The 25,506-nt window shown below is 42.9% G+C and overlaps 1 protein-coding gene across 1 annotated transcript in view; it reads left to right on the top strand.

The window, feature by feature from the left end:
* col11a1b (collagen, type XI, alpha 1b) overlaps positions 1–25,506 on the top strand; it is a 63,006-nt gene that overhangs the window by 24,029 nt on the left and 13,471 nt on the right. The window contains exons 13-46 of the mRNA XM_040171845.2: positions 426–509; positions 1,766–1,822; positions 2,413–2,466; positions 2,624–2,677; positions 3,069–3,122; positions 3,231–3,284; positions 4,020–4,073; positions 4,165–4,209; positions 4,905–4,958; positions 5,060–5,104; positions 6,126–6,179; positions 6,900–6,944; positions 7,344–7,397; positions 7,508–7,552; positions 8,199–8,252; positions 8,341–8,385; positions 9,179–9,232; positions 9,335–9,442; positions 9,773–9,826; positions 12,551–12,604; positions 13,606–13,650; positions 13,898–13,951; positions 14,228–14,272; positions 14,399–14,452; positions 14,585–14,638; positions 15,297–15,350; positions 15,782–15,889; positions 16,528–16,617; positions 18,517–18,570; positions 20,448–20,555; positions 20,650–20,757; positions 21,378–21,431; positions 21,723–21,776; positions 24,156–24,263. Coding sequence (XP_040027779.1) covers positions 426–509; positions 1,766–1,822; positions 2,413–2,466; positions 2,624–2,677; positions 3,069–3,122; positions 3,231–3,284; positions 4,020–4,073; positions 4,165–4,209; positions 4,905–4,958; positions 5,060–5,104; positions 6,126–6,179; positions 6,900–6,944; positions 7,344–7,397; positions 7,508–7,552; positions 8,199–8,252; positions 8,341–8,385; positions 9,179–9,232; positions 9,335–9,442; positions 9,773–9,826; positions 12,551–12,604; positions 13,606–13,650; positions 13,898–13,951; positions 14,228–14,272; positions 14,399–14,452; positions 14,585–14,638; positions 15,297–15,350; positions 15,782–15,889; positions 16,528–16,617; positions 18,517–18,570; positions 20,448–20,555; positions 20,650–20,757; positions 21,378–21,431; positions 21,723–21,776; positions 24,156–24,263 — 2,112 coding nt within the window. The remainder of the gene's footprint in view (positions 1–425; positions 510–1,765; positions 1,823–2,412; positions 2,467–2,623; positions 2,678–3,068; positions 3,123–3,230; positions 3,285–4,019; positions 4,074–4,164; positions 4,210–4,904; positions 4,959–5,059; positions 5,105–6,125; positions 6,180–6,899; positions 6,945–7,343; positions 7,398–7,507; positions 7,553–8,198; positions 8,253–8,340; positions 8,386–9,178; positions 9,233–9,334; positions 9,443–9,772; positions 9,827–12,550; positions 12,605–13,605; positions 13,651–13,897; positions 13,952–14,227; positions 14,273–14,398; positions 14,453–14,584; positions 14,639–15,296; positions 15,351–15,781; positions 15,890–16,527; positions 16,618–18,516; positions 18,571–20,447; positions 20,556–20,649; positions 20,758–21,377; positions 21,432–21,722; positions 21,777–24,155; positions 24,264–25,506) is intronic.

The raw sequence follows: 25,506 nt of genomic DNA, 5'->3' as shown, positions 1-25,506 counted from the left end.
GGGTTTTCTGCCTTATTGCGCTCACATAATATACACCCTTCACCTCAGGTACTAACCCGTGAACTCACAACGTTTAGTGCGTTTACCTCATCGCAGCACCAGTAGGCCATGGGATCGCAACCTTATTTCTTTTTGGGTTACAAATCACTTACCTTGTAAAAGTCCGCCAGTGCAATGGAGTGGAACCAGCGACTGAACCTTTGAAAGGTTTGGCGACACATATTTGTTTGTGTATGTGTTTGAGTGTGGCTGCCTGTTTCTCGTACGCCAACATATGGATGGTGTGTGCGCGTGTTTGTCGCTTTGCAGCCCGGTTTAACAAAAACAATGTATTTGAACGCACACTCAACAGGGGCGACCATTAGAAGGCTCAAAGAGAGAAGTTTGACTTTAATTGTGTTTCTTTTTCGTTTTGTGGTCGATAGTTCCGTGCTGGCGGTGAGTCACATAAGGGACCTGTGGTTTCAGCTCAGGAAGCTCAGGCTCAGGCCATCCTTTCTCAGGCGAGGGTAAGTGCTTTCTCCTCCGTTTAGACGTCACTCTACTCAATGCACTCTTATTAGCTGCCATTTAACTTCCGTCGATTGAAAAAGTGTCGCCCAATTCTTTTCTTTTTTTAAAGCACATAAAAGAAACATTTCAAACGGCCCATGAATTGTCTTAATAATGAAAGGAAGAGTCGCTGTTCACAAGTCCCAATCATCCTGTAAATTGTTCAAATTCCAAATTATGGACCTGTGTCAAGTTAGGTAGTATGTAAAGGCACAACAGATGTTCACCCTCCCTCCGGGGTGCTAATAGCCGTAGCACTGTTGAAAAACAGGCAGAATTATGTAAGCAAGGTGTGCTCTATAGGAGAACACATGGAGGTCATTAAATGTTGTACAAACACACAATATTCTCACATTCTATGGAGCAGGAGGGCTGCCAAAACTAGTGAAAGAGTATTTAGTAAAGCACTTACCGTCTTTATGTATTTATCTTTTAAGCCAGAGGTTTTGCTCAAGAAAGGAACAAGAAAAAAACCAGGCGGGGGTTCTTCAATACTGAGAGATGTGAAGGAACGAATTGTAGAATTGAATTCTCTCTAACCTATTTGCAGTGAAAACAACACCTTATAACTTATACGTCAGCATATTTGGTAATTAATTAATTGCAAATTAATACCATATTTGGGGGTTGGTTTATAGTGGAGTGACCACATGACTGTGCTCAGCCATGAACAGGAGTCGTACATCCTGAACAAGAACAAAGTGAAGTTTGCATTAATTGCATTAAGATAACAGGCATTTCTTTTCAGCGTCTTTTATGTTTTAAAGGTATCTCCATCAGGCTAAAACCAGACCAAGGGCCTTGGTAAATGATTAGTCACAGTGCATGCCACGTTACCGCACAGTTCCTGGTTAGATTACAGGCTTGGACCTTTGTTGCATGTCATTCTCCTCTCTCTCTCTCTCTCCCTCCTTCTCTCCCCATTTTCCAGTCTCCGTCTCTCCGCTGTCAAACAAAGGCAAAATGCCCCCAAAAAAATGTAAAACAAGCAGACTCAGAGCAGATGTTCAGAATGCTAATAAACTGGCTGCAAAGAGAAACTAAGAATATGTGCACACGGCTGCACTTCTAAACGTAATCCATGTTTCTTTTGGTAGATGCGAAAATATGTCTTTTTGATCCGTTCACTTGGAGTGCACAGGTGTAAATGCGGCGTGTGCTGCCGTTGGCGGTCGACCCTGTGGCTTACGGGTTGTTTCTGTCTGCTCCACAGCTGACCATGAGAGGTCCTCCAGGGCCGGCGGGCATGACAGGGAGATCTGGTCCTGTGGTGAGTGTGCGGCACGCAAACACATACACACACGATGATCCGATCATTTCACAGTCCGTGTGCAGCGCATTAGGTGATGAGCTCTGCTTCCTGTAAAGGGTTCAACTCAATATTTATTTCCTAACTTGCACTCTTACGTGGATAAGCGAATGCTCATACACACGCCACCCTCTTCCCTATCGGTCTGTGCACAATGATTAATTTCCGTTAAAATAGATGATATCTAGCTCGAATTGTTGAACGGAAAAAATGATGTTTTAGCTTTTTGATTATTACTTGTGATATCTATCAAGCATGTCTTGAAAGTTGAGAATAGCCGAAGCCTTTTCTCTTGTTTTGGGTGGGTCTTTTATGCCTTTCTGGAACTCATGGATGTGACTCTTTAATACCAGTGGGATTTTGTTCACATGCGACGATGCTCCCGGAAGTCTTTCTGTTGTAAACCCACAGTCCGAGTTTGAAATCAAACATTATTTATCTTTGGATCATTTGGTTCTAGTCCAACGTGGATGTTTGTGGTTTGCAAGTAGAAATTACGGGATTAGTAAGATTTTGTGTGCTAACCTGCTTATGCTATACATTTTTAATAGGGAGGTCCAGGTTCTGCTGGACTTAAAGGTGACAGTGGCGACTCCGGACCTCAGGTGAGATGACATTTTATTAAAAGGGACTTATGACGTTAAAAAGCTATAAAGCTTTTTTCACCTTTTTGTACATCCCAACATAAATATATCGTAAAATAAATAATGTTTTTTTAAGTATAAAAGCTTTATTTTAAACATATGTATGTTTATCACATAGGGACCCAGAGGACTTCAAGGTCCAAATGGTCCCCCAGGGAAAGCAGGGAAGAGGGTAAGTTCTTAACAACCAGTCTCAACCAGGAGGTTTTTCTATATTTTTAAAAAACAAATCTCCTCCTGAGCAACACCACGTTGCAACTAAACATTACATTTTATTATTCCAGATTTCTAAAATGTCATGCAATCAAGAGTGTAAAGATGCTGCTGAGCCTTATGGAGAAGAGTTTTATTTTCAAACATGGCCTTGAGTCAAATGTATCAGCTGCACTCAATAATTGTCTCTGCATGTTGTTTAGATTCATAAATCCATGCTTATTTAACTATAAACAAAACATTATGGCATCTTCCCTGTCTGCTCTTCAAAACCAACCACCAAGATAATTTTCTATTTCTCTGAAGTGATTTCCATGTACCCTGACACATGACACTCACGTTTCCTTCAGGGTCGCAATGGAGCCGATGGTGCTCGAGGAATGCCAGGAGAGGCAGGGTCCAAGGTAAAGTCCCCGCCAGGTTATTCGATATTCGAAAACCCAGTGCGTTCCTGTGGGATGTATTTGGAAAACTCATTGATTGAGCTAACAGTCACTACTGTGCGGTTTCAGGGGGACAGAGGTTTTGACGGCCTCCCTGGTCTTCCTGGAGAAAAAGGGCATCGAGTGAGTATGAGGATGAGAGAATTCACGGTTCGCTGAATGAACAAGGTCCAAACAAACAAAATGTCAATCTGTCTCTAAAAAAAAAAGATCCAGTCGCTTATTTCTAGATCCCCAAAAAGCCAGATTTGTTTAAAGTCATTGCCGCACTGTACCGCGTCCTTAACGAAGACTTGTAGCTCCAAGGCCGCCTCCCGTCCATCTCACGCACACCCCAGAGTTGACAGATAAGAGTTCTTAACCAACGGTACTCATTAGGACTTTTGACCCACTCACTGTATGAGAGGCGGGAGCGACTCCGGAACCACTTGGGGTGCTTTTAACCCGGCCTGAAGTCGAAAGGATGAGTTCCGAGTTTGATGTTTGTGGAATTCGGGGGGCCGGCAGAGAGTGACTAAAGACAGAGGACGGAGATCACAGAAGGGTATTTGTAGACAGGCTTTCATGCCTTATCCTACACGGAGTAATTACAGGCCCGCCAGAGGTAGGCCCGTCCTTATAGCGCACTATGAATAGTGGAAACCATATAGCTCCGTGCCAATTGTGGTGTGCTGTAGATTATAGACAGTTTCGTTCCCATTTTTTTTTTTTGTTAATCTCCTTTCAGCATCGTTTCTCTGTGTTCTGTAAAAATTAGGAGTTTTTTTTTTCCCTCTCTCTCTCTCTCAGCTGCAGGGGTGAAGCTTGTGGGCTCTCTTGTTACCTCCCTCTCTTAGTTGATATTCCTTTTCTCTCCAGGGAGAACACGGTTCGTCAGGTCCTCCAGGATCTCCGGGAGAGGATGGCCCCAGAGTAAGTGGTCCATTCGTCGCCATATGACATGCTTGTTCTCAAAATGAGTCTGCATTCCTTGCTAACGCACTGCTTCTCCTTCTGTACAAAGGGGGAAGATGGCCAGGTTGGACAGAGAGGTGTGGCTGGAGAGAGTGTAAGTTATTTGTTTTCTGATGATGCATTTTGACAGGGTGGTTAAGCTGTATTTCACCACGACGTAGATACAAATATGATAAATATACGGCGTCTTCGTTTGCTGCTACAGCGCCCCTCATTCCTTCCTCCATATTCATTTTGCCCATTATTTGAAACATACAACCTGATCCTCCTCTCCTCTTGTATCTGCAGACATTCCTGTCTGGAAGGGCAATTTGGTTTATAATCTCAGCCTCGCCGAGACAGAATGGTTCTGGATAACAAATCAGAAAATAGAACCAGGAAATGAGTCGTTCTGTCATTATGACAAACTGCCACCTTCAGTCTAGCTCAGTTCAAATGGACCATACGTTCAGTCGCATTCCTGACCGTTGAATAGGAAGCCGTCGCTCCCTGTCAGACCCGAAACACACCTTAGAAATTCGTGCAAGCAATTTCATCATAAACAGTCTGTCAGTTTGGGTGCAATTGTTTCAATTGCATGACTGAAGACGTCAAGCTGAGAAACATAAAAGCACTTAACAGCTACGACCACAATGGGTCAGTGTTTAACACAATCAAACTTTTATGGATTTCAGATGTTCAGCATAAAATGCCAGTTTCTATCGCCTGCCTATTTTTAAATGCAAATGAAAGTTAATAACTATATGTTTAGGAATAATTTTCCTGAGCCTTTGTTTCTTTCCGACACAGGGCCCTCGAGGTTTGCTCGGCCCCAGAGGGTCTCCAGGACCTGGAGGACAGCGTGTAAGTACATCTCCTTTCAACTTAATTGTCACACCGCTCATCATTTGTTTTCTATCACAAAGAAACGTTGACTTCTATCGTCAAATCTGTTGTCCCTTTAGGGTCTCCCTGGAATTGATGGGCAAGCTGGTCCCAAGGGAAACTTGGTGAGAAATATTCATTCTTTGCTCATTTCTGCAAGTTTTCCTCAGCAATCGGTGTGTAATATGGTTTGTTTGTGGCTCGTTGCAGGTCAGTGACTTTTTACTCTGATCACTGAATGATCACTGTTCATTGTGGTTGTCAAACCCTTTTTTTTCTTTCTATAAACTACAAAGTCTGCTGACTTAATCCACTCGCGTGAGGGATGAAACAGAACAGCTTGTCAATGTGTGGTCCCATGATGCATTCGGCGTCACGGATGCTCTCTGTGGGATGATAACACATCAATGGTGGAGACAGCTGGACGAGCCCACGCGTTGTCTGTGGTCACTGTGTCCCGGAGCTAAAGAAATAAGCAGCTGTTAAAAGGACCCCCCCCCCAAAGAAGAATTGGGAACATGGTGTGATTGTCATTAAACTTGTTATTAATCTTGATACATTCAAATAAAGATTACAGCAGAACACATGAAAGTATCCACAGTAAAGTAAATGTTTATAAATTATGCCCACTTCAGCCTCAAATGGCAGTTTTTAAGAAAAACCTCTCCAAGTGAGGACCTTAAATGTTAGATGTTAAATGTTAAACGCCCAAATTAGCATTTTGCCATCAAACACTGCTAACAATCTTAGTGAGGCAACCTAAACTTCGCTGAATCCGGCTTTTGGGTGTTTGTTGTAACAGCTGGAGAAGACTCCTTCACAAAGAACTTGTCTGTTATGGTGTGTGTTTGGTTTGTGACACACCACTTCTCAGCTGGGAAACCAGAAGATCTATCATTCCAGTCTGTCTCATTAGACTTCCATAGCCAGATGGCTCTGAAGCTCCACAGTGTGTATATAGGGAATGCTGCATTTCACGTTTTACCGCTTAATAGTCTTTCTTTGACTGTACTTACACATAATTTCTGAAATGAATGGTGGTATTGTTTCAATAGTTGTGAAGATCAAAACCCTACAATTGAATAGATGAAGCAGTAGTTGCAGGAAATGGAAATATTAATGGCATCGTTTGCTCTTTACGCACAGGGTCCACAAGGAGAGCCGGGACCACCAGGGCAGCAGGGCATTCCTGGTCCACATGTAAGTTCATGGTCTTTCCTCTCTTTCCTGTATTTTTGTCTTCTAATCAAGTCTCATCACTTCAGCTCTCCTGAACTGTTCCCCATCTCTCCTTTATTGCATCGTCTGTCGTCAGTGCTCATTGCCTGAGTCTGCCCTTCTCATGCTCCATCCTCATCATCCTCATTTCCATTGTGCGACGCAAAGTGCAATGAAGTGAGATGATCAATTGCAGTCCTGCTTTGTTAATCAAACATTATAGGACGTGTCTTTCATTGTTCTTCATCTTCCTTCCCGGTCTCCTTCGACCAGTCACATTGCATTCCACAAAACTGACACCAAAACGGAGCAGAAACTTTACTCATGTTTTTTTTTACCAGCATTGTTTTTCTACATATTGTAATGATTTGATAGCATCACATTACATTGTCCAATTAGTAGCAGAGGGAAAGAATATTTAATTTTGGAGTCATCTTTAATACAAAACAGTGCACTCAATAGAGTAGCCAGGGTTAAATGACCACTGCCAGGTAAGGTTTTCAGTCCTGCTGACGCACGCTGCCCAAGGAGGGATGTCGTCACTCCCCTGGAAAGTATTAGCAGGGACCTTTCCTCACGGCACACAGGTTGACTAAATAAACTCCTTTTTTAGTAAAAACCTGGCCCGAGGGAGATTAACGCCCGTAGACATAAGACATCTTACTTTGCGTGGGCCAATTTGTTTTTTCTTCTGTCTTTCAGGGCCTCGTCGGTCCTCAAGGTCCAATCGGGCCTCCTGGTGAAAAGGTGAGTAGAAGAGGGAACCCGGCCACCCTCCAGTCCTCCCACCACAACGCTGTTGTCCCGATAAGTGAATGTTTCAGCCGTGGCCTCATAAGCGATTCTGCAGATACACTGCTGTCTGAGCTGGAGGCCTTTATTTACTTCTGTGAGGGCTGAAACACACACCAGGAAGGACACACACATACGCACACACACACACACAATGTAAATATAACCACAGAACTCCTGCATAAGCACTTAGTAGTTCAAAGTAGTATTATTGTTTGTGGTTTTGTGGATATCTAATGAGATTTCAAGCATGTGTAATGAAGCCGGTCTTCATAATACTGTCACACATGGCGAGGGGTGCACTCGTCCGTCAACTATCTGTCAGTGAATTTCACATTTCTTTCCCTTTTATAGGGACCTCAAGGGAAACAAGGTCTGGGCGGCCTTCCTGGTGCTGATGGACCTCCTGTAAGTAACTCTTGAGACTATTTTTTGTTTTTTACATAAATTAGTCAGAAATCCCCACTGAGAAAGTTTTCAACTGTTGATAAACTCAATCTCTTGGACTTATTTCTTAGGGTCACCCAGGAAAAGAAGGTCCTGCAGGCGAGAAAGGAGCAAGTGTAAGTATACTGCAGTTAAGCTGTTGAATTGGATTTTACATTTAATTATGTAACTACATAAATTGCAGTATTAATTAAATGTGTTGCTGCACATGGAAAAGAAGCCTTTGCAATTAACTTAATGTAGCATTAGTTTAGCTACTATGGTGCTCCAGTGTTCAATATTACCACACACCTCAGAAATAGAATACAATAATTTTTCTATTCATTTTTATTGGCAGTTTTTTGTGGTAAAATGCAACTTGAGCTAATATTCAAATTGAATATAAATCAAACCATGAAATGTGTTGTTTTTCATGCCATGTATGTCAGTGTAAGACATGGTCCTAACAAAATAAAAAATAGAAAACGCATTGTTTGTATTTAAAAAAGTTGAGTAATCCATCTGGTAATATATATAATCCACGCTGTTATATAAAATATATCACATACCACAGTGTTTAGTCATTTTACTTTGATCAAAGTCAACTCCTGTATTTTATTTTCTAATACTTAATCGGCATTTACTTTGACCAATAGCTTCCTAAAGGTTCACTGTTCGAAATTATTGAAAATCAATGGAAAGAAAAACACATCACACTACAGTTTGATGCATAGTAATGCGATCTTACATCCCCAATCGCATGACACTCTTTCCACCTTTCAGGGTCTTCCTGGTGCTATGGGGTCCATCGGCTACCCTGGTCCTCGTGGTGTGAAAGTAAGCTTAGTTATTCAATACCAACTTACCACAATACCATCCGTCTGTCTGTGAGTATTATCCTGACCCCATTGTCCTCTCTCCCCAGGGTGCTGAGGGAATTAGAGGCCTTAAAGGTGGCAAAGGAGAAAAGGTAAACTCCCCTTCACCTCCGCCTGCTTCCTCAGAATGATTGACAGATGTCAAACATTTGATTCACAGTTGCAATTTTGTTTCTCTAAATTTAGTCTTCTTTGCAATCCGGCAAGAGGCAAAAATGACTCTTAAGCCATGACGCTGTTGCCATTGTTTTCTACGATTGCTGTGGTGGAACGTAGCCGTTGCTGCCTCAGTGTTTGGGACAGACTTTCCACTCTAATGTCAGGAAATTGAGGCTTTTCAGAGCTTACCTGAGAACACTCGACATGTTGTAAAAAGCTCTGCTCCTCTCATGCTCTCATGCTCTCCTGCTACGTAGGTCTTAAATCAAATCACGCGTATTTTGGCAATCACAAGTCACACATTTGGTTTCATGCTTTCCCCTTTTTATTTTGTTACAATTTTGAAATCTAGGTCAGATAATTGGTATCAGTAGCGCTGCTGTCGTGACCCAATGTTTTCTGTCACTTGGAAGAGATTCTGAGTTCTGACCAGCAGATGTCAGTAGAATAACAGAAAGAAAGAGAGACCGCTTCTGTGAATCCTCCATTAAAAGGACCTCTAGGTGTCAGTATTAAACTATCCTTAGGTACCTCAATACTTTTAACATTACTATAAATATGCCATGATACACTTTCACTATGATTTCATCACTTCAGTCACTGGTCTTTTTTTTCTCTATTTAAAGCATCTTTCAAGTGAATAATGTATTTGAACTGTATCAGTTTGGCCTCTTTGGTACTTATAATAAAACCATCAGCTCTTAACCACTTCTTTTTCATTGTCAGGGAGAGGATGGATTCCCTGGCTTCAAAGGGGACATGGGTCTCAAGGGTGACAAGGTACATCACCATCAACCCTGATGAGAGAACACTGATGATGCCATTTCAGAGAGTGATTAGTGGTTAGTAGACATAATGACACTGCGTTTTCTTTGCATCAAGGGTGAAAACGGCGTGCTGGGACCTAGAGGAGAGGACGGCCCCGAGGGCCCCAAGGGCAAGTCGGGACCCAACGGCGAAGCAGGTCCCTTGGGATCAGCTGGAGAGAAGGTAAAAAAAAATCAATACCTGCAAAGTCTGTTTCAGATGTCAACATTGCTCTAATGCTCTAACGTACACCGGATGTTTTTGTTGAACCGAAAAGTAAGCAGTCCAAAGATTTTTGGAGCAGTCTTGATCATAATAAAGTTTATATTTCCTCCCTTCAGCTCTACAACAGTCCCATTTAATTGGCTTATGTTGCCCAAATTTCCCATTCGAGGTGTACTGCTTTTTCGCGACGCGTCTGTGAACTTTATTGCAGTCTCCTAAACAATATATGTGGCAACACAAAAATAATTCACCATTGTTGTTTTGTTTTTACTTCTTACTCCTTTTTAGGGCAAACTCGGAGTCCCCGGATTGCCTGGGTACCCTGGTCGACAAGGCTCTAAGGTGTGTGATGACAGTAATGATGCACTTTGCTGATCAGTGCGGAGGATTTCTTCATCTTTGGGAGGTCAGAGATCAGGGCCGGTTGTGGTGTCTTGCTCAAGGGCAAGTCAACAGTAGAGAGGTTTGCCAACTTAGTAATGTGAACACTTGAAGACTGAAGGAAGGGTGCACAGATCCATGAAAAGAACTTACAATGTAGAGTCAAGACACGAGCTAGGGTTTAAGTCTAGATTTTAGGCTGAGGGCACTTGGTGCCCCTTTAATACAAACAGGAGGCGGCGCTGAGCAGCATGGCAGCGAAATACTGCTTCACCATGTTTAGTTTGCCCGTTAGCTATTACTAACAGATTACTCTCATGTGATCTAAGAGGCTGAGCAGGAGTTTACTGCTGAAACCCCCTAAACGGTCAACTCTGTGACTTACCAGAAGCAAAAGTTATGAGAGTTATGTGGTCAGTTCATTTCAGTGTTTTTAAGAACTTTGCGTCAGCGGAAGCAGTTCGATGGTCATCAAACCTGTGTGAAGCTTTAATGCTCTCGTGGGCCCATAATGTATTCGAATGTAAATGGGCGTATACGCACGTAAATTACTGTATCGTCATTGATCCTCTCAGTGACTGCGTCACCTGCAACGACGTCGGCTCAACGTCGACTCACATCTAAACGTTCTTTCACATGCCTTTCGAAAGACTTGCGGACTAACCTTTTGCTCAAACATACCCGAGCCGACGCCTGCTGGTACCCTCGGCCCGACTCTTGCAGGAAGCCTGAGTGTCATGGTCACCTGCTGGAGGCATCAGCTGTCCTCCCTCCTTAAACTCTTCCAGGCATTTTCCTAACAGGCTTTTTTTTCCTCGCACTGCAGCGCTGACCGCTGTGCTGCTGCTCCAATATCGAGATGTTCTGCTGCTGCAGCTGCTTCTTCTCTGCTGTTGTCAGCACTGACAGCTTGGCACTGATATAATGGGTCAGACATACCTACTCTCACACCATCCGGTCGGTTAATGTCAGCGGGATCGCAGCTGAGCTCGTCGCACCAATTAATAAGAGGCCCGGGCAAATTGCACAAAGTGAGAGAGACGCGAGGAGACACGCGTTGCTGTTCCAATGAACTAGATTCTCCCCAGTAATTTGCATCATCATTTTATATGTTCTTTTAATTGCTGGATATTCACTGGGCCTCAAAACGCCAAGGGTATTCCTTTGTTTGTATTCATAGACGGTTTTAAACAAAGTCGGCCCACAATGGATCCCAGCGGAGCCCTGGATCAGATGTTCCCTTCAGACTCTTTATTGTTAAAAAAAGGTTTCTGGAGAGACAATAAAAGCATCCTGGCATTCGCATTATTTAAATAAGGCCACGGTTTCCTCTCTATAGCCCTCAATTGAAGAGTCGTATTATTCTAGAAAGGCATTAAGGATTGTGACAGCCACTCTAACTTAAAACAAAGCTGTCTTTCAGAACTTAAATGAGGATGCTTTTATGGATACAATCCTCCATCATTTTAAAGATACTTTACCGTATCCGAGAAAGTGTCTTTGACAATTGCAATACAAAAAATGTCTTCTTCCAACTGTTGATTCAATGAGAGATAGATGCAGCGCTGGTCCCCGGTTCCCGGTGCGCAGTGTCATGAATGTTAGAACATTTCACATTGTCCTCAAAAGTAAGTTCAGGGTCAAAGTCCTGGTCCTTTCCCGGCCTTTATCCCCCTCGACCAGCCTTTGCAGAGAGCCCTCCACTGCTTGTGTTTCTGGCTGCTGCACCCCGTCACTCTGTGTTAACAGCTTACCCCCCCCCCCCCCCCCCCCCCTCTTTAATTCTGGATGCCATTTGCCAAAGCTTCAGTGGTCTGTCTTATCTCTGTGGCGCAAGTCAGGCTTGTCCGGCACCCGCTCTCCCATTTAGTTTACCATTTTCACCTTTGTGAAAAACAAATTAAGCGGCATAGATCTCACTTCTTGCTGCCTCCACAATGTTGTCCGGCTTACCTCTTGCAATTCTGCCCACGCTGCCTCGGTGTAGTGCCCTTGCTTTTACTGAACAGTATTATGCCTAATATACATATGCATGTGGACAGTAATGAGCACTATAGATGTGCATTGCGTCAAAGTGGCTTTTGTACTGAAAACTCTTGGACAGGCTCTTGACCTTGCAGTGTTACGGGGACAAGGATTATTTTGGGTTGAATACATATTTTTGCTACCTAATGGTGCAAACAGCGGGTCTGTATTGGTAAGCTGCTTGGTACTCCGTTCACTCATCCCACAGTGATTGCCCTCCCAGTATTTGTTTGACTGGAACCATCGCTATCACAAGGCACAGCCTGCAGAAGTCCAATAACTAAATTGCTGATGGGTATCAAGGGGGATCTGCTGTTTCCCCTTCCTTTGTCTTTATTTGCTCCCACGCCTTCTTTATCTTCCTATTCTGCTTTGCCAACAACCCAACAGAACAGAAAATGTCAAAGTGGCGAGGAAGAGACTTTTTGCTTTGGGGTCTTTGGACCTCATTCATCTCTGTGTGATCTCACAACCTAGAAACCATAGTTCTAGTGTTACAATACACATGTTAGGACCTCAGTAGTATTGCTACTCTGCAGCTTCTGTCACATTTTCACTGGACACAGACTATGCTATCGCTTATTTCACGCCCTACAACTACTAGATGTATTTCCCCCCCTCTGTCACTTCACTCTTTCTTTATCTGGGTTTGTCTTGCAGGGCTCCAACGGCTTCCCAGGATTCCCCGGGGCAAATGGCGAGAAGGGAGCAAGGGTGAGCCACAGAATTCATCATTCTTTCTCCTGATAACGGCATGTCTTCCTGTGAAGCAGATTAGGGTTAGAACCTTTGAACAGGACAGCGTCAACGCGTCTTTGATGTTGCTGGTTGCTTGTGTCTAGTTAGGTTTCAACTTAAAATATACCCAGTGTCAAAATTACTTGTGTGGATTGTTTCCAAGTCAGTTCTTTTTTTGTCATTTAGCCCCGATTCCCAAATGACGTTCAAATTTCCGTTCAGTCAGTTTGTTCCCCATACAACACTGATCCAACAGAAATTCAAAATTCCCCTATATTCTAAAGTATATTTTACTGTTTCAAAACCCAACGGCAGCCAAACACAATAATGTGTTTACTGAACATTTTAGCACTAAAAGCACTGGCGTTGTTATGCTGCTAACGTACCCCCCCCCCGAGTCGTTTAGGAGATTCTGCCATCTGACAAAGGAGCCGATCCCAAACACAGATTATCAGCTCACCATTCAAAGTGACCGTCTGAGAGATGAGGGGTGACAGGGATGCCTGCACACTTTGGGCCTTGCTTAATCAGGATTTAGCACTCGAGGGGGGGGGGGGCTGACTGCTGCGTTCAGCCGGGCGAGCGCGGAGTGGTCGGAAAGCGTCACAGGTGAAGGGACGAGGTGGCGCGTTGCCGAGCGGTGTTAAGGGTTATTATTGAGGAGACAATCTCGTCCCTGCTCTCAGAGAGACATTGAGACGCAGACCCCCATGGCCCCGCCGTGCTAGAACTGACAGGTGGTTCAAGCTGTCAAGTGCCTGTGGGTAACCACTTACCTCAGCAATTTAATGATTTATTTTTGTCCAAGGATGCTCAGGTGTGTCTGTTTGATCCTTCCCTCCAGTCTCCTCAGCATCTGTGTCCGTCTGATATTTGAGTGCATGTGTTCAGTTATACTCCTAAAAAAGAAAGGCACTTATATTCGCTTACATGGAATGGTTTTGTCTTTAATCAAAGATTTTTTTTTTTTTTCTCAGGGAATCGCCGGCAAAGCAGGACCTCGAGGGCAACGTGGTCCAACGGTAGGCTATTCAAAGTCAGCTCGGGCGCTGCAAATAAATAATTTATTGTGTTCAAATGGAAATAGCATCCCTCGGTGGAGTTGTGGGCTTTCTTCTGTGTTCTTTTAAACGAGATGAGACATTTTTACAATCACTTTAAGTGTTTTCGTTTTTTTTTCTTCGAAAAATACTATATATCTATCAAAATACTGAAGATGCCATTGTGTCCTTTTTGATTGACTTGTTATGTTATATGTCATGTGTAAAGGGGGCACGTGGTGGCCGTGGTGCCAGAGGACCAACAGGAAAGCCAGGTGCAAAGGTGAGAGCCAGGCCCATTTTAGAATTCATATCGATGGGGCCAGTGATGATGTATGTGTCTGCGTGATTAAGATTTTATATAGAGAAAGTACATGAAAGTGAACTCCATGCATTACATAGGGGACAATAATGGCAATTAATAGGCTGGTAGAAATGTAACTTCAGCATGAGCCTGTTTAGCTTTCTTGATCAAACTCAGTGTCAATGTTTGATGATGTATGATTTATTTTCCCCCCGCATAGTTTGATAACTGTCTTTGCCTTTTGTTTCTCCCCAGGGCACCTCAGGCAATGATGGACCAGGGGGTCCACCAGGAGAGAGGGTTAGTATGACATTTATTTTTGTGCGCAGTACGATTGGATTTTTAAAATAGTACACACGGGGCTGAAACCTTTGTTGTTTTGTGTGTGTTATCCATTCATCTCTCTACCCACTCAATTCATTTTAGGGACCTCAAGGACCACAGGGACCCGTTGGTTTCCCCGGACCTAAAGGACCAAATGTAAATAGCCGCTGTCAAACTATCTTAGTCTGCAACCACAAAAGTCCATTTCAAGCACCTTTTCAAAATATTATTAGCTTCTTACGATCTGATTTCTTAATGTTTATGAACTGTCTACCTGTTCACCCGCAGGGTCCGCCAGGAAAGGATGGGCTGCCCGGTCATCCTGGGCAGAGAGGAGAGACGGTGAGTGGGTAGTTTTCATCCATGAATGCTTTGTGCCGTGACATTCGACCCTGACCATCGTGCGTCGGCGCCCACTTTCTCAGACAGGCTGCACAAATAATAGAACAAGGAAGAAGATAACTGAGACGGCATGCAAATTGTGTCCTTTGGGTGAAAGTAAAGCGCACCAGTATTAGAAACAGTTCAGTTGAGCTTGTTTCTGAGCATTATTATTACTGTGTTCATGGAGAAAAACAGTAAGTAAACACTGTAACTCACTTATGCTACTGCAATGAACTTCTTTACTATTCATACACGTTAATGCCCAACATTTTTGTATTGGAGAATTGTTGTTTTTACTTGAAGGAAATTAGTTCTTCTTCCCTCAATGGAAGGAAATAACCGGCGTCGCTTTTAGGATGTGAACTGATTGTTTTTGCTCCAACAAGGCATTCCTACATATCTATTATGAGACTAAATGAGTTGTAAAGATATTTCTATATATTACACTCAGACAAAAGTGGATTGCTTTGCGTAGCTAAAAACGCATTACAGTGCTTTACAGGAAATGATCAGAATTGGTTTGTGACCAACATATATTTTTGCCACCAGTATGTGTGCATACTTGGATACTTTGTTACCATTGTACAGCTAACATTATCTCTGTTTTCCCCTTCAGGGCTTCCAAGGAAAGACAGGACCCCCAGGACCTGGAGGGGTGGTTGGACCACAGGTAGATATGCTACATTTACACCTCTTTACTTATCCTTTTTTAATTTGCTGTTATGAACAACCAACATTTTTGCAAGTATACAAACAGTAGTAGAAAAATAAATGTACACAGAGAATGTACACAAGATGCATTGAGAATCATTTTGAATGGCTTCAGTGAGACCGTAATGAAGCGTGCGCCAAATACAGATGCTTCCATTTCTTTAAGACTCCCATTCGAAAGTAATGGCGCGTGGGCCAAATACAAATTCTTCCATCTCTTTAAGACTCCCATTTGCCACAGAAAAAGTAGGATTTAATTGTGAGACATCCTAACCCTAGTATGTACAGGCCCCCATGCTGTATCAACATCATGTATCCTTTAACAACAGAGGTTGGAAGACATTTTTACGGCACATCGACCTCCACCCATCTCTTCGTTGTCCCTGACAGGGTCCGACTGGAGAGACAGGACCCAGCGGAGAGCGAGGACATCCAGGCTCTCCTGGTCCACCTGGCGAGCAAGGTCTTCCCGGAGCTGCTGGAAAAGAGGGTGGAAAGGTAAATGGATGATGTAATGCTAAAAAAGTGCACCAGTCAGTAGTGCACCAGTATTTCCGTGTATTGCGCCAAGTGTTGTTGTATGGAAGAGGACCACTGTTGAGATTAATTTCTATTTTTATTCCGTGGACGTTTTTTCTTATGCAGTTATTTTTCCTTATTATTTCTTAAACTCAAGCTACCAATTTCCTTTTGATATAACAGCTTTGTTCTATTGGTAGTTATGGTAAAACAAACTACTATTCGGACAACCATGTGCAAATTAACTTAAGTTTGTAAAATGTTTTTTCTCTTTAGGATTGCGTGCTGTTTTAACAAAAGTGTACCCTTATTGTTCAAAATGAATGGGTTTGAGGATTAAAAATTCCGTTGATGGTTGTTTGTTAACAACTGGCACATCTTTTCTTCATCCTTCACTCCTTAATCACTTGGTGTTGTTCTCCCATAATGTATAATTTCAACTTTTATCGAACAGATGCTGTCTTTAATAGTTTTTTTTTAAGCATTTCCTCTGACAATTTAACAGATCCATCTCTTCTCATGGTTTTCACCTAAAGCAATTTCACTAAATAATCATATAACACATATATCATATATCAGTCAGTAAAGTCGGTGCCTTTTTGGTTCTCCCTCTGTAGGGTGATCCAGGATCTCAGGGCCCCGGAGGCAAGGCAGGACCTTCTGGTTTGAGGGGGTTCCAAGGCACAAGAGGTCTCCCAGGAGCCACGGTAACAATCAAACACACTAATTAATATACTACACGCAAACATACACGTGAAAACAGAAGTGTGTCATCCCATTCGGAGCACACGCCCGGCTGAATCTAGCTCCGGCCCCCAATTACCATGGTAACTACCTGCTGTTTGCTGCAACCAAAATGTCAGGCTTGGCGGTAGACCTGATGGAAAGGTGCGGAACCAGCTCACCAGAAGTAATAAGAGAGAACTGATCCAGACATATTGAAAAAAAATCTTATCAACTCCCTGCGAGGCTGAAGTAGGTTGTGGTTTGTTGTAAACGCATTTTAACGAGTAAAATGTATTTGATTTGCTGTTGTCTGTGCATTTTAGATTAGATTAGACAATTACTTTCACAGTTAGCGCCGCACTAGTTGCAGATCCTTTTCCTTTAAGGAATTCCTGTCAGGTGGTAGATCGAAAGAATGAGTCCAATCCGTCTGAATAACACCCACGACTTTGTGAGTATATCACATGAACCCTATAGCCTGCTGAGTAACCTCAAATTAATTCCCCAAAGAAGTGGTGCCTGTGTAAGAAAAAGTTCAAGGTGAGGCGGATGGCAGTCGGAGGCTGACTGAGGATCAGCTTGAGGGACTGAGGCAGAAGCTCATTTCAAGGCTGACCATTAAGAGAGGAACAGGACAACACAGCACCAGACTTATTACCAGCGTTATGTTTGTTCCATGTGTGCAGAGGGATGGTTTTCTCTTCATAGAGGCTGCACACACGCACACACACACAGACACACACACAGACGCACAGTCTACGCGAGCAATTACAGCTGCCCAGACACACACGGACGTGAACTTACATAAACATGCACACCTGTTGTATGAGCAAGCCTGTAACAAGTTAATCCACTTTTGTTCGCTGGGAGAATGGAGGCGAAAAACAACCACCTCTCCAAAAAAAGAAGAAAATAGTTTAATGCACACACACACACACACACACACACACACACACACACGTATACACACTCTTCCTCACTCACTCTTGAGGAGAGGTACAGTATCAAAGGCAATATATAACTTTTTTTGTGAGTGGCAAACAAAGATCCTTCCAGTCTTCTAATGCGCCGTGCTGAAACGTGGAACCAGAGGAAGTAGAGACTGAAAGCCTGCTTGGCAGCGTCTGCTCCCCCCTGGCTCTCCCAGAGCCTGTAAATTAGTTATTATAATGAAAGTCTTTACTGCCTCTGGTGAATTGTGTTTTCCATATGCAATCTCAGCCTCCTGGTGCTATTATTCAGCGGCACAGGCATTGCCATTCAAGAGTTGGGATACGATGGAGATGACAGGGGTCCAGAGATATATGGACAATACTTGAACCCGCGGGCCACCGCATGCCTTATAACTTAGCCGTCCCCTTTTTCATTTCCATTGGAGCTCATTTAAGGTATTGTTATGCTTTTTTATTATAAATATGGCCACAGATTAGTACATAATATTATAACTACAGTCTGTACATGTTAGGAAATTAATGATATCTATTTGCTGATTCTATTATTTTATTTTTTAAATTCTGTTAATTGGAACGACTGAACACACACAGCTGTTCAAAAACTTGATTCCCCCAAATTTTGGATGAGCTGACCCTTCAATAATCTTCTCCCTCAGGTAAAGTCACTGGGTCACATCGATTTGCGAGTGCTTTTACGTACATAAAATCTCATACAATTACATGTTCCTTAATGCCTTTCTGGATCCATCCCTTCCACACACACATGGACATCCATATATATACACATATCTTTACAGGTGTGCACACATACACGCACGCAGTAACATTTAAAGGCCTATTTGACAGCTGTGATTACTGCTGTATGAATGGCGTTGAGCGCAGCCTGCAATGAACGAGATCTAACCCTCTGCTCTCCTTTGCTTTCAGGGTCCAGCTGGCTTAAAGGGAGGAGAGGGGCCTCAGGGTCCCTCCGGCCCCATCGTAAGTAGCCCGTCACTATGGTTACCGCATCTCGCCTGCCGTAGAGATTACAGTGAAAAGTGACTTGTGCGTTTGGAGAATGGAGTTGCACATGCTGTACAATTATGCTCTCCAGTCATTCAGCAGCACACGTTACTAAAATGCAGCGAAGAAGATGGTAGTGGGAGGCAGGTTGAAACGATTGCAATCAATACCATGATATATATTTGTTCTTATTATAATACCATACCAAAACTCTGACGACGAGGAAGGTCTGCCCTCATAAACTGTTAAAAATCAGAAGTGTTTGTACCACGGTTAGATTAATACAATATACTGATTGATTCATATTGTATCTAAGAGATGTTCATACAGGCAAGCATAGTAAGAGACCTGCTCCTGGATGCTGCGGCTGCATTCATAACCTGTGCTGTTACATACGTTGGTGAAAAGAAGCAGGAGTGGCATTGTAGCACATAAAAAAAGGAGGGGACCATTTCTTTTTCTGCAATTTTCTCTGAGCAGTTGGTGATATACGTAATGAAAAGCTGAGCTACGGCGGTGAATTTGAACATCAAGCGCGCTGACAGGCAGCTTTGAACTGTCTGACATTTTGTTCAAGCGTTAAACGCAGGCTCCCGATAATTGCCACTGCTCACTGACAGAGCACCACATGAGATGCCAGCGGATATGCAGAGCTCGGGTGAAAAGAGGATGAAAAGCAAAGAAGAGTTTTCTCTGAATGAGTGAAACCATTTACACTGCAAAATTAGATGGATTTCTTAAATTGTCTTGACAGTGAGCCATTGGATGAACACGTGATAGACTGCTTTGATAGTGTTTGACAAAAGAACTGCTTGAAAAGGAGTTGGTTGTTCAGTGGCCGTGCACATCTGATGTATTCCTCCATCGATTTCCTGCCAGATTGAGCTGTTTTGAAGTTTGAGAGTGTTGTGTTTTGTGTAGAGCTATTTTAATGGAAGCTGCAAACAAACACAAAATAAGAAATGCACATGTGTGGGGAAAAATAACCTGGGTGAAATGAGGTGGAGGGAAGCAAAAGGAAAGAATGCAAAGTTCTGTATGTTAAGTCAACGAAATTTGTGTAAGCGAAATTTGTGTGTGTGTCCTGGCGGCTGGTTGGCAGGCTGCTGGGGAAAGTTTGGAGCTGTGTGTGTGTGTGTGTGTGTGTGTGTGTGTGTGTGTGTGTGTGTTTCGCCCTCTATGTCTGACAAGAAATGAGCCAGGCATGTGTGCCAGGTGGCAGCTTCCATCAGCAGCTGAATCGGTGCGTGGTGCAGCGTGTAGCGTGTGTGTGTGTGTGTGTGTGTGTGTGTGCATTGGGGTCAATCAGGGTCAATGTTTGGCTTGAACATGCAAGTCTTATTAAAGGCAGCCTGAGACCTAAGAAAGAGAATGCCGTAATAAACCGAGCACAGTGAAAAGTTGGGTGGTGGTACAGCCTGATATGGGAATGAATGACTTTGCACAAGGCCTTGGCAGAGGAGAGCAACTGAATCCTTCGAGTTAGATTTTGTTCAGCGGCTCAGCTCTCGTCCTTGTGAAAGCTTGGAGGCTTACTGTATGGTCAGTATAAATATATCTCTTTGTACTGATTTTTATAGGTTACATTTGTATTATTGCTTCTCAAAAGAAATGAAATACAAAGGTTGTATTGTACATTTTCTAATTTGTGCCTAATGCAACGCCTTTAATTTAAGTTGTACCGTCCTCGGGTAGATTCTAACCTTTTGTGATTGTGTAATCTGAATCGTGTTCTACATAAATATTGAAATGAAACGTGCAGCCTTTTGAGTTTGTAACGTTCACCTGTTTTTACATTGACTTTTGTCACACGATGCGGCAGTGACTGATGGCTCTCTGTTCTTTGGTGACAGGGTTCTACTGGAGAGAGAGGCGCTGCTGGCCCCGGAGGTCCCATTGGTCTGACAGGACGCAATGGCCCCCAAGGACCACCTGGCCCTGCTGGAGAAAAAGGAGGCCCTGTGAGTATTTTTTATCCAACTCTCGCTCAGTCAAGCACCTCACTTTGGCTTTTTTTTTATATGACTGACGTCTCAATGATTGCAATGCGTTTAGGGAGAGAAAGGTCCCGTCGGTCCTGCCGGCCGTGATGGCATTCAAGGCCCCGTCGGCCTCCCTGGTCCTGGCGGTCCTCAGGGTCCCCCTGGAGAGGACGGTGACAAGGTAAAGTAGAGATGTAATTCTCTTGTGATCCTTAATTTAAATATTTCACCATCTGTCACCTGCAGCCTAATAAAATCAAAACCATGTAGTTTAACCACAAAGAGAAAAATACAATGAAAAGATCAAAGAGTACGAGTGTGTGTTCTGAAAATGATATAAAAAGTAATTGTTTTAATGCAGTATGTTTGCCCTCCAGTCAAAAATGATTATAATATTACTATCAGATGATTGCATTCAGTAAACAAAATTAGCATTAAAACATGTATCAGACAAACGTCCACTGAAAAATTACAAATTTGTGTACATTTGTGTACATACCCAGTTTACCTTCAGACCAGATATTTGCATTTGTGAACTACAAGGCGTCTCCAATCCCAGTCACGTCTTCCATCACACCGCTGTGTCTATCATAGTGCCAATCGGGTTAGACAGGGAGCCAATCAATTAATTGCAAACACTTGCCACTTGCCATGTGGGCCAATCAAATTAGAATCTCTGGAGAAATATTTACTACCCACTCTTGGTAGAGGTGACACTTTAAGATATTGGACTTAACAAGGCGAGAACCTTTTAAAATGCATGAGAGAGTTGTGAGCTCTTCTGTTTGTTGTCCACCTCAGGGAGAAGTTGGTGGACCTGGACAGAAGGGAAGCAAAGGAGACAAGGGTGAACTTGTGAGTCTTTCTTTTCTCTCTATTACTTGTTTATAATGTTATTTTTTTGATAGGCAATGGGTATTGAATGATAAATCATGTTATTTGTTTGCCTAGCTATCATACGAGCTGAATAAATCAAAGGGCACAGTTTACTTTACAATGACCTCATGTGAAGGTATCTTGCAGTTGACACTTTGCAGCATATAATACATAGTTGGTGCTTTGTTCCATTCATGTGTCGTGCTTACTGATTGATTAGGTTGTCCCAGTTGCCAATCAACAACTTTTCTTTGCTTTTCATGCTTTTAGGGTCCACCAGGCTCGAGCGGTCTTCAGGGTGTCCTCGGAGCTCCTGGTCCAGCTGTGAGTATGGCTTGCTCTGGCTTTCCAATGTCGACTTTATCAATATGCACTCTTGGTTCACTTTTATTTGTGACGGTCGTATTCTGTAATACGTGAAATGAAAATGCACACCGATATTTACTATAAACACCTTGCAAACAATGCATTCCTGCATTTTCATTTCTGAAAATCAGCTAGATGAGTTTTAAACCTTTTTAAATATGTTGTAAAATTGTTTTGTTGGTGGTTAAGCCCCAACCAGAACGGGGTTACAATATACAAGAAGCAGCGCTTTCTACTGTCGCCTCTGCAGAAACCTTTGGCTTCAGTCCCCGTTTATTCACAAGTTCCCGTCCTTTTATTGGTTTTACAAATTGAATTACAATCATGACTATTACTGCCGGCAAGGTGCCCCACATATTTTTTTGTCATCGCAGTAACAAACAGCGTGTCCTTTAGACACTTTGTGCCCTTACTAATCAATTTCCTTGCAGTTTTGAATTTTGAATTTTTTATTTCTTCACAATAGGTTTTCTCTCTATTGCGTCATACTGTTTTGGATGTGTGCTGCAGAACATCTCCTTCTCATCTATTGCATTACCACAAACGCAACAAGTCATATTTCTATAGTAGCTGATGGCCTGAGGGCGACTGAGATCTCATTGCTATAAATTATCAGGCCTTAACAACCATTCTGGCAAAAAATTCTGCATCTGCAGCGCTCTGTGGGGGTTAGAATAGACCGGCTGAGACGGATCGCCGCGAGCAGGTAGTGCACCCAAGCTGAATAACAAATTATTTAACAGTTGTTTATCCTGGTGAGTCAGTCTGCTCATGTGTATTCATGCCTTCAGAGCTGAGACCTTACTCAAGCTGTGTAATTTCACCATTATCTACCCGGTTTCTGTCCTGATGCTGTCTACACTATTTTCCCCATCTCTCAATCCTCAGAAAATGTTGGTTGAAAGAGGTCTGCAGTGGCCCATTATCCTGTAAGATACAACTTAGACGTTAGAAAAAGTTAGAATGACGTAATATTGCTCTTTGTCACAATGTGGTAAACATCCATTTCTACAGATCATTGTCATTTTGCATTCAACGGGGTCTAATAAAAACAAGTAAATGTAAAAGAAAAATGCATTCAAATGTCCCCGGGCGGAGGAAAAAGACAATTTGGTGATGAAAAAATGTGTTTCTATCCTAAATCGAGGCGAACAAAAACCCTTGAACAGCCACTTCGATAAGTCAATGTCATCAAGTGAGTCATGAAGCACCTGCCTCAGCGAATGGGCGATGCCTCCAGTCCTAAGTGTCTATTATAACCTCATTCAATTACATTCAAATTACAAGTTTTAGAATCCACAAAATACCTCATTTACAGTTTTAGCACAAGTTATTATGTATTGACTTGTGGTGACAATGGTAATTACAACAGTAAGTCAGAAAACAGTGAGCTAGTTTTTATAATATGATTTGTCGGTCGCTTCGAGACGCAAACCAAGTGTTGCATTTTGTTCATGGAAACTGCTCGGGGCTTCCTCCAATGTTGTTTTGACAGTCCCATCCAATTCCAGCGATCAAAGGGCTGCGCTGCTGCACCAAACGTTGCGGTGAAAGCTGCTACAATGAATGACAAATCATGCAGTGTTTAAGTTCAAACGCTCTACAGGAGCACTCATTTCCAATTTTGATCTCCCCGAGGAGCCGTCAGAGCCGTCAGATTTGTGTCATTTTTCTCTGGTTGACGCCTCTCTAAACCCAAAGCAGTCCACCCTATCTCCGAGGCTTCAGTTCCAATCACCCAACATCTCCTTCTGAGGCGCTTTGCATTCAGCGCGGGCGCCATAGGCTGCCTACGTGTCCCAGGGCTCAGCGAGAGCTCCTCCAGCACTTTAAAGTGCTGACATGTGTTTGAACTGAAAACTCCCAGTTCGTCAGCACTTCGCTCCCTCCCCATGGCCTCCCCCCCCACATCCTCCGTGGCCACGTCGCACCACGACTACCCAGCGGAAAGTCAGCATCTTTCACACGCTCTGTTTACCGCAACCCTGTGGGGTTTACTGTATCATGCAAAGCTTGAGTTGGTATTATTCTCCAAATGCTCAAATATAGCCTGCCCTGCTCAAAAGGTTAGCACGTGTAGACAATTTGACAATTCACAAAAAGGTATTACAGCAGACTGTCTGTCCCAATCTGTGTTTAAATACAGGGCTCGACACACCCTCCAGCATGGAACCTTGAATATGCTCCACAACCTTGAAATAGATTAACATGGCAAATAAATCCCATAAGAAAAATTCCCACATTGATACCAGTGGTGGACTTGCTTTCCCAAAGCTTCGGCACATAGGGGATCCCTAAAAACAGATGTTTAGATTTAATGAGCTGTGACCTCAACAGGGCACTGATGGTGAGTCTGGACCGAGGGGACAGCAGGGTATGTTTGGCCAGAAAGGAGACGAGGGAGCCAGAGGATTCCCCGGTCTACCAGGACCACTCGGACTGCAGGTGAGTCTGCATACTTGATAAAAAAACACGCACGCACATTGTTTTCCTACTACATTGCTTTCCCTCTTTCAGAGGTGAAGAAAAGTAAAATGAGTCCCCTCCCCCCCTTTAAAACCGACAACATTGCACCTCTCTGTACATCATTTACATTACATCGAAACAGCATCATTTATTAATGCCGCCTCGGCTTCTAATAACACTCTGCATTGCTCCGGGGCAAACAATGCTTTCCCCCCCTCAAGGATAGCATAGGTGGTTGCTGAAAATCCATCACCACTGCTAACATTTGGCATTTGGCATTTTGCCGCTCCATTAATGGTGGAGTTAAGACTGAGTCCACATCACTTTATCATGCAGTAAACCACTTCCTTGCAGTGCTACTGGACCGGACAAAAAAAACTGTGGTAGCCTGTATTCAATTCGATATTTAAATCAATGTATAACATGTATTTATTTATCCTTTGAAAATATGTCTCATAATAGATATCTATGAACAATACTCATTCACTGGAATCAAACGTGTGACCGCGGCCTCCTTTACACCCAGTTCTACACGAAACACAAACTATGTGTAAAAATGCTTTGCAGAAGAGGGATTTAGGGCTTTTATTAAAAATGACCCACAGTTTTATTTTCCAGTTCAACAAACATTGATCCCCTGCGGTTTATCTTATTTTTAATGGTAGAAGTTGATGGATCTTTTGTTTTTTTCAGCATTTTTAGTTACACGTTTCCTCTTTTGCAACTTTCACAAGATAATAGCGAATAAATGCTCACCAGAACGTAGTGTAACTGTCTATTGAGCCTACTCTTTTTTTCACCATCAAGCTAAAGCGATATACTGTCAGTCCCATAATCCCATATTATTGGCAGAAATACCAGTATCGCCGACTCAGGCATATTATGCAGGATGCAAGCAAGCAGCCATTTCTGGCTAAGGAGACGCACACATTCATTCACTATGATATTTGAGGTGTTGAAATAGTTTGTCCCAACTAAAACTGTGTAATTTAGAGAACAGTGATAATCCACTGAGAAGATGACAACGCTTAACTCGAATACTTCTCAAGTCTACTTTTCTTTGTTCAGCTCCCTTTTTCCTCAAAACTGCAATGCAGGGAAAAAAGAGCAACAGGGCAGAGTATTGGCTCATTTAAGCCAACGAGCTGAAGCTGAAGAAACCACCGTCGGTGGCAATGAATACAGAAATGGCACATTTGGAATATATAGAAGTCAATTATCC

The sequence above is a fragment of the Gasterosteus aculeatus genome, chromosome 3 (genome assembly GCF_964276395.1).
Source record: "Gasterosteus aculeatus chromosome 3, fGasAcu3.hap1.1, whole genome shotgun sequence".
Taxonomy (NCBI): Eukaryota; Metazoa; Chordata; class Actinopteri; order Perciformes; family Gasterosteidae; genus Gasterosteus; species Gasterosteus aculeatus.
The sequence above is the reverse complement of the archived record's forward strand: the minus strand, read 5'-3'. Positions and strand labels throughout refer to the sequence as shown.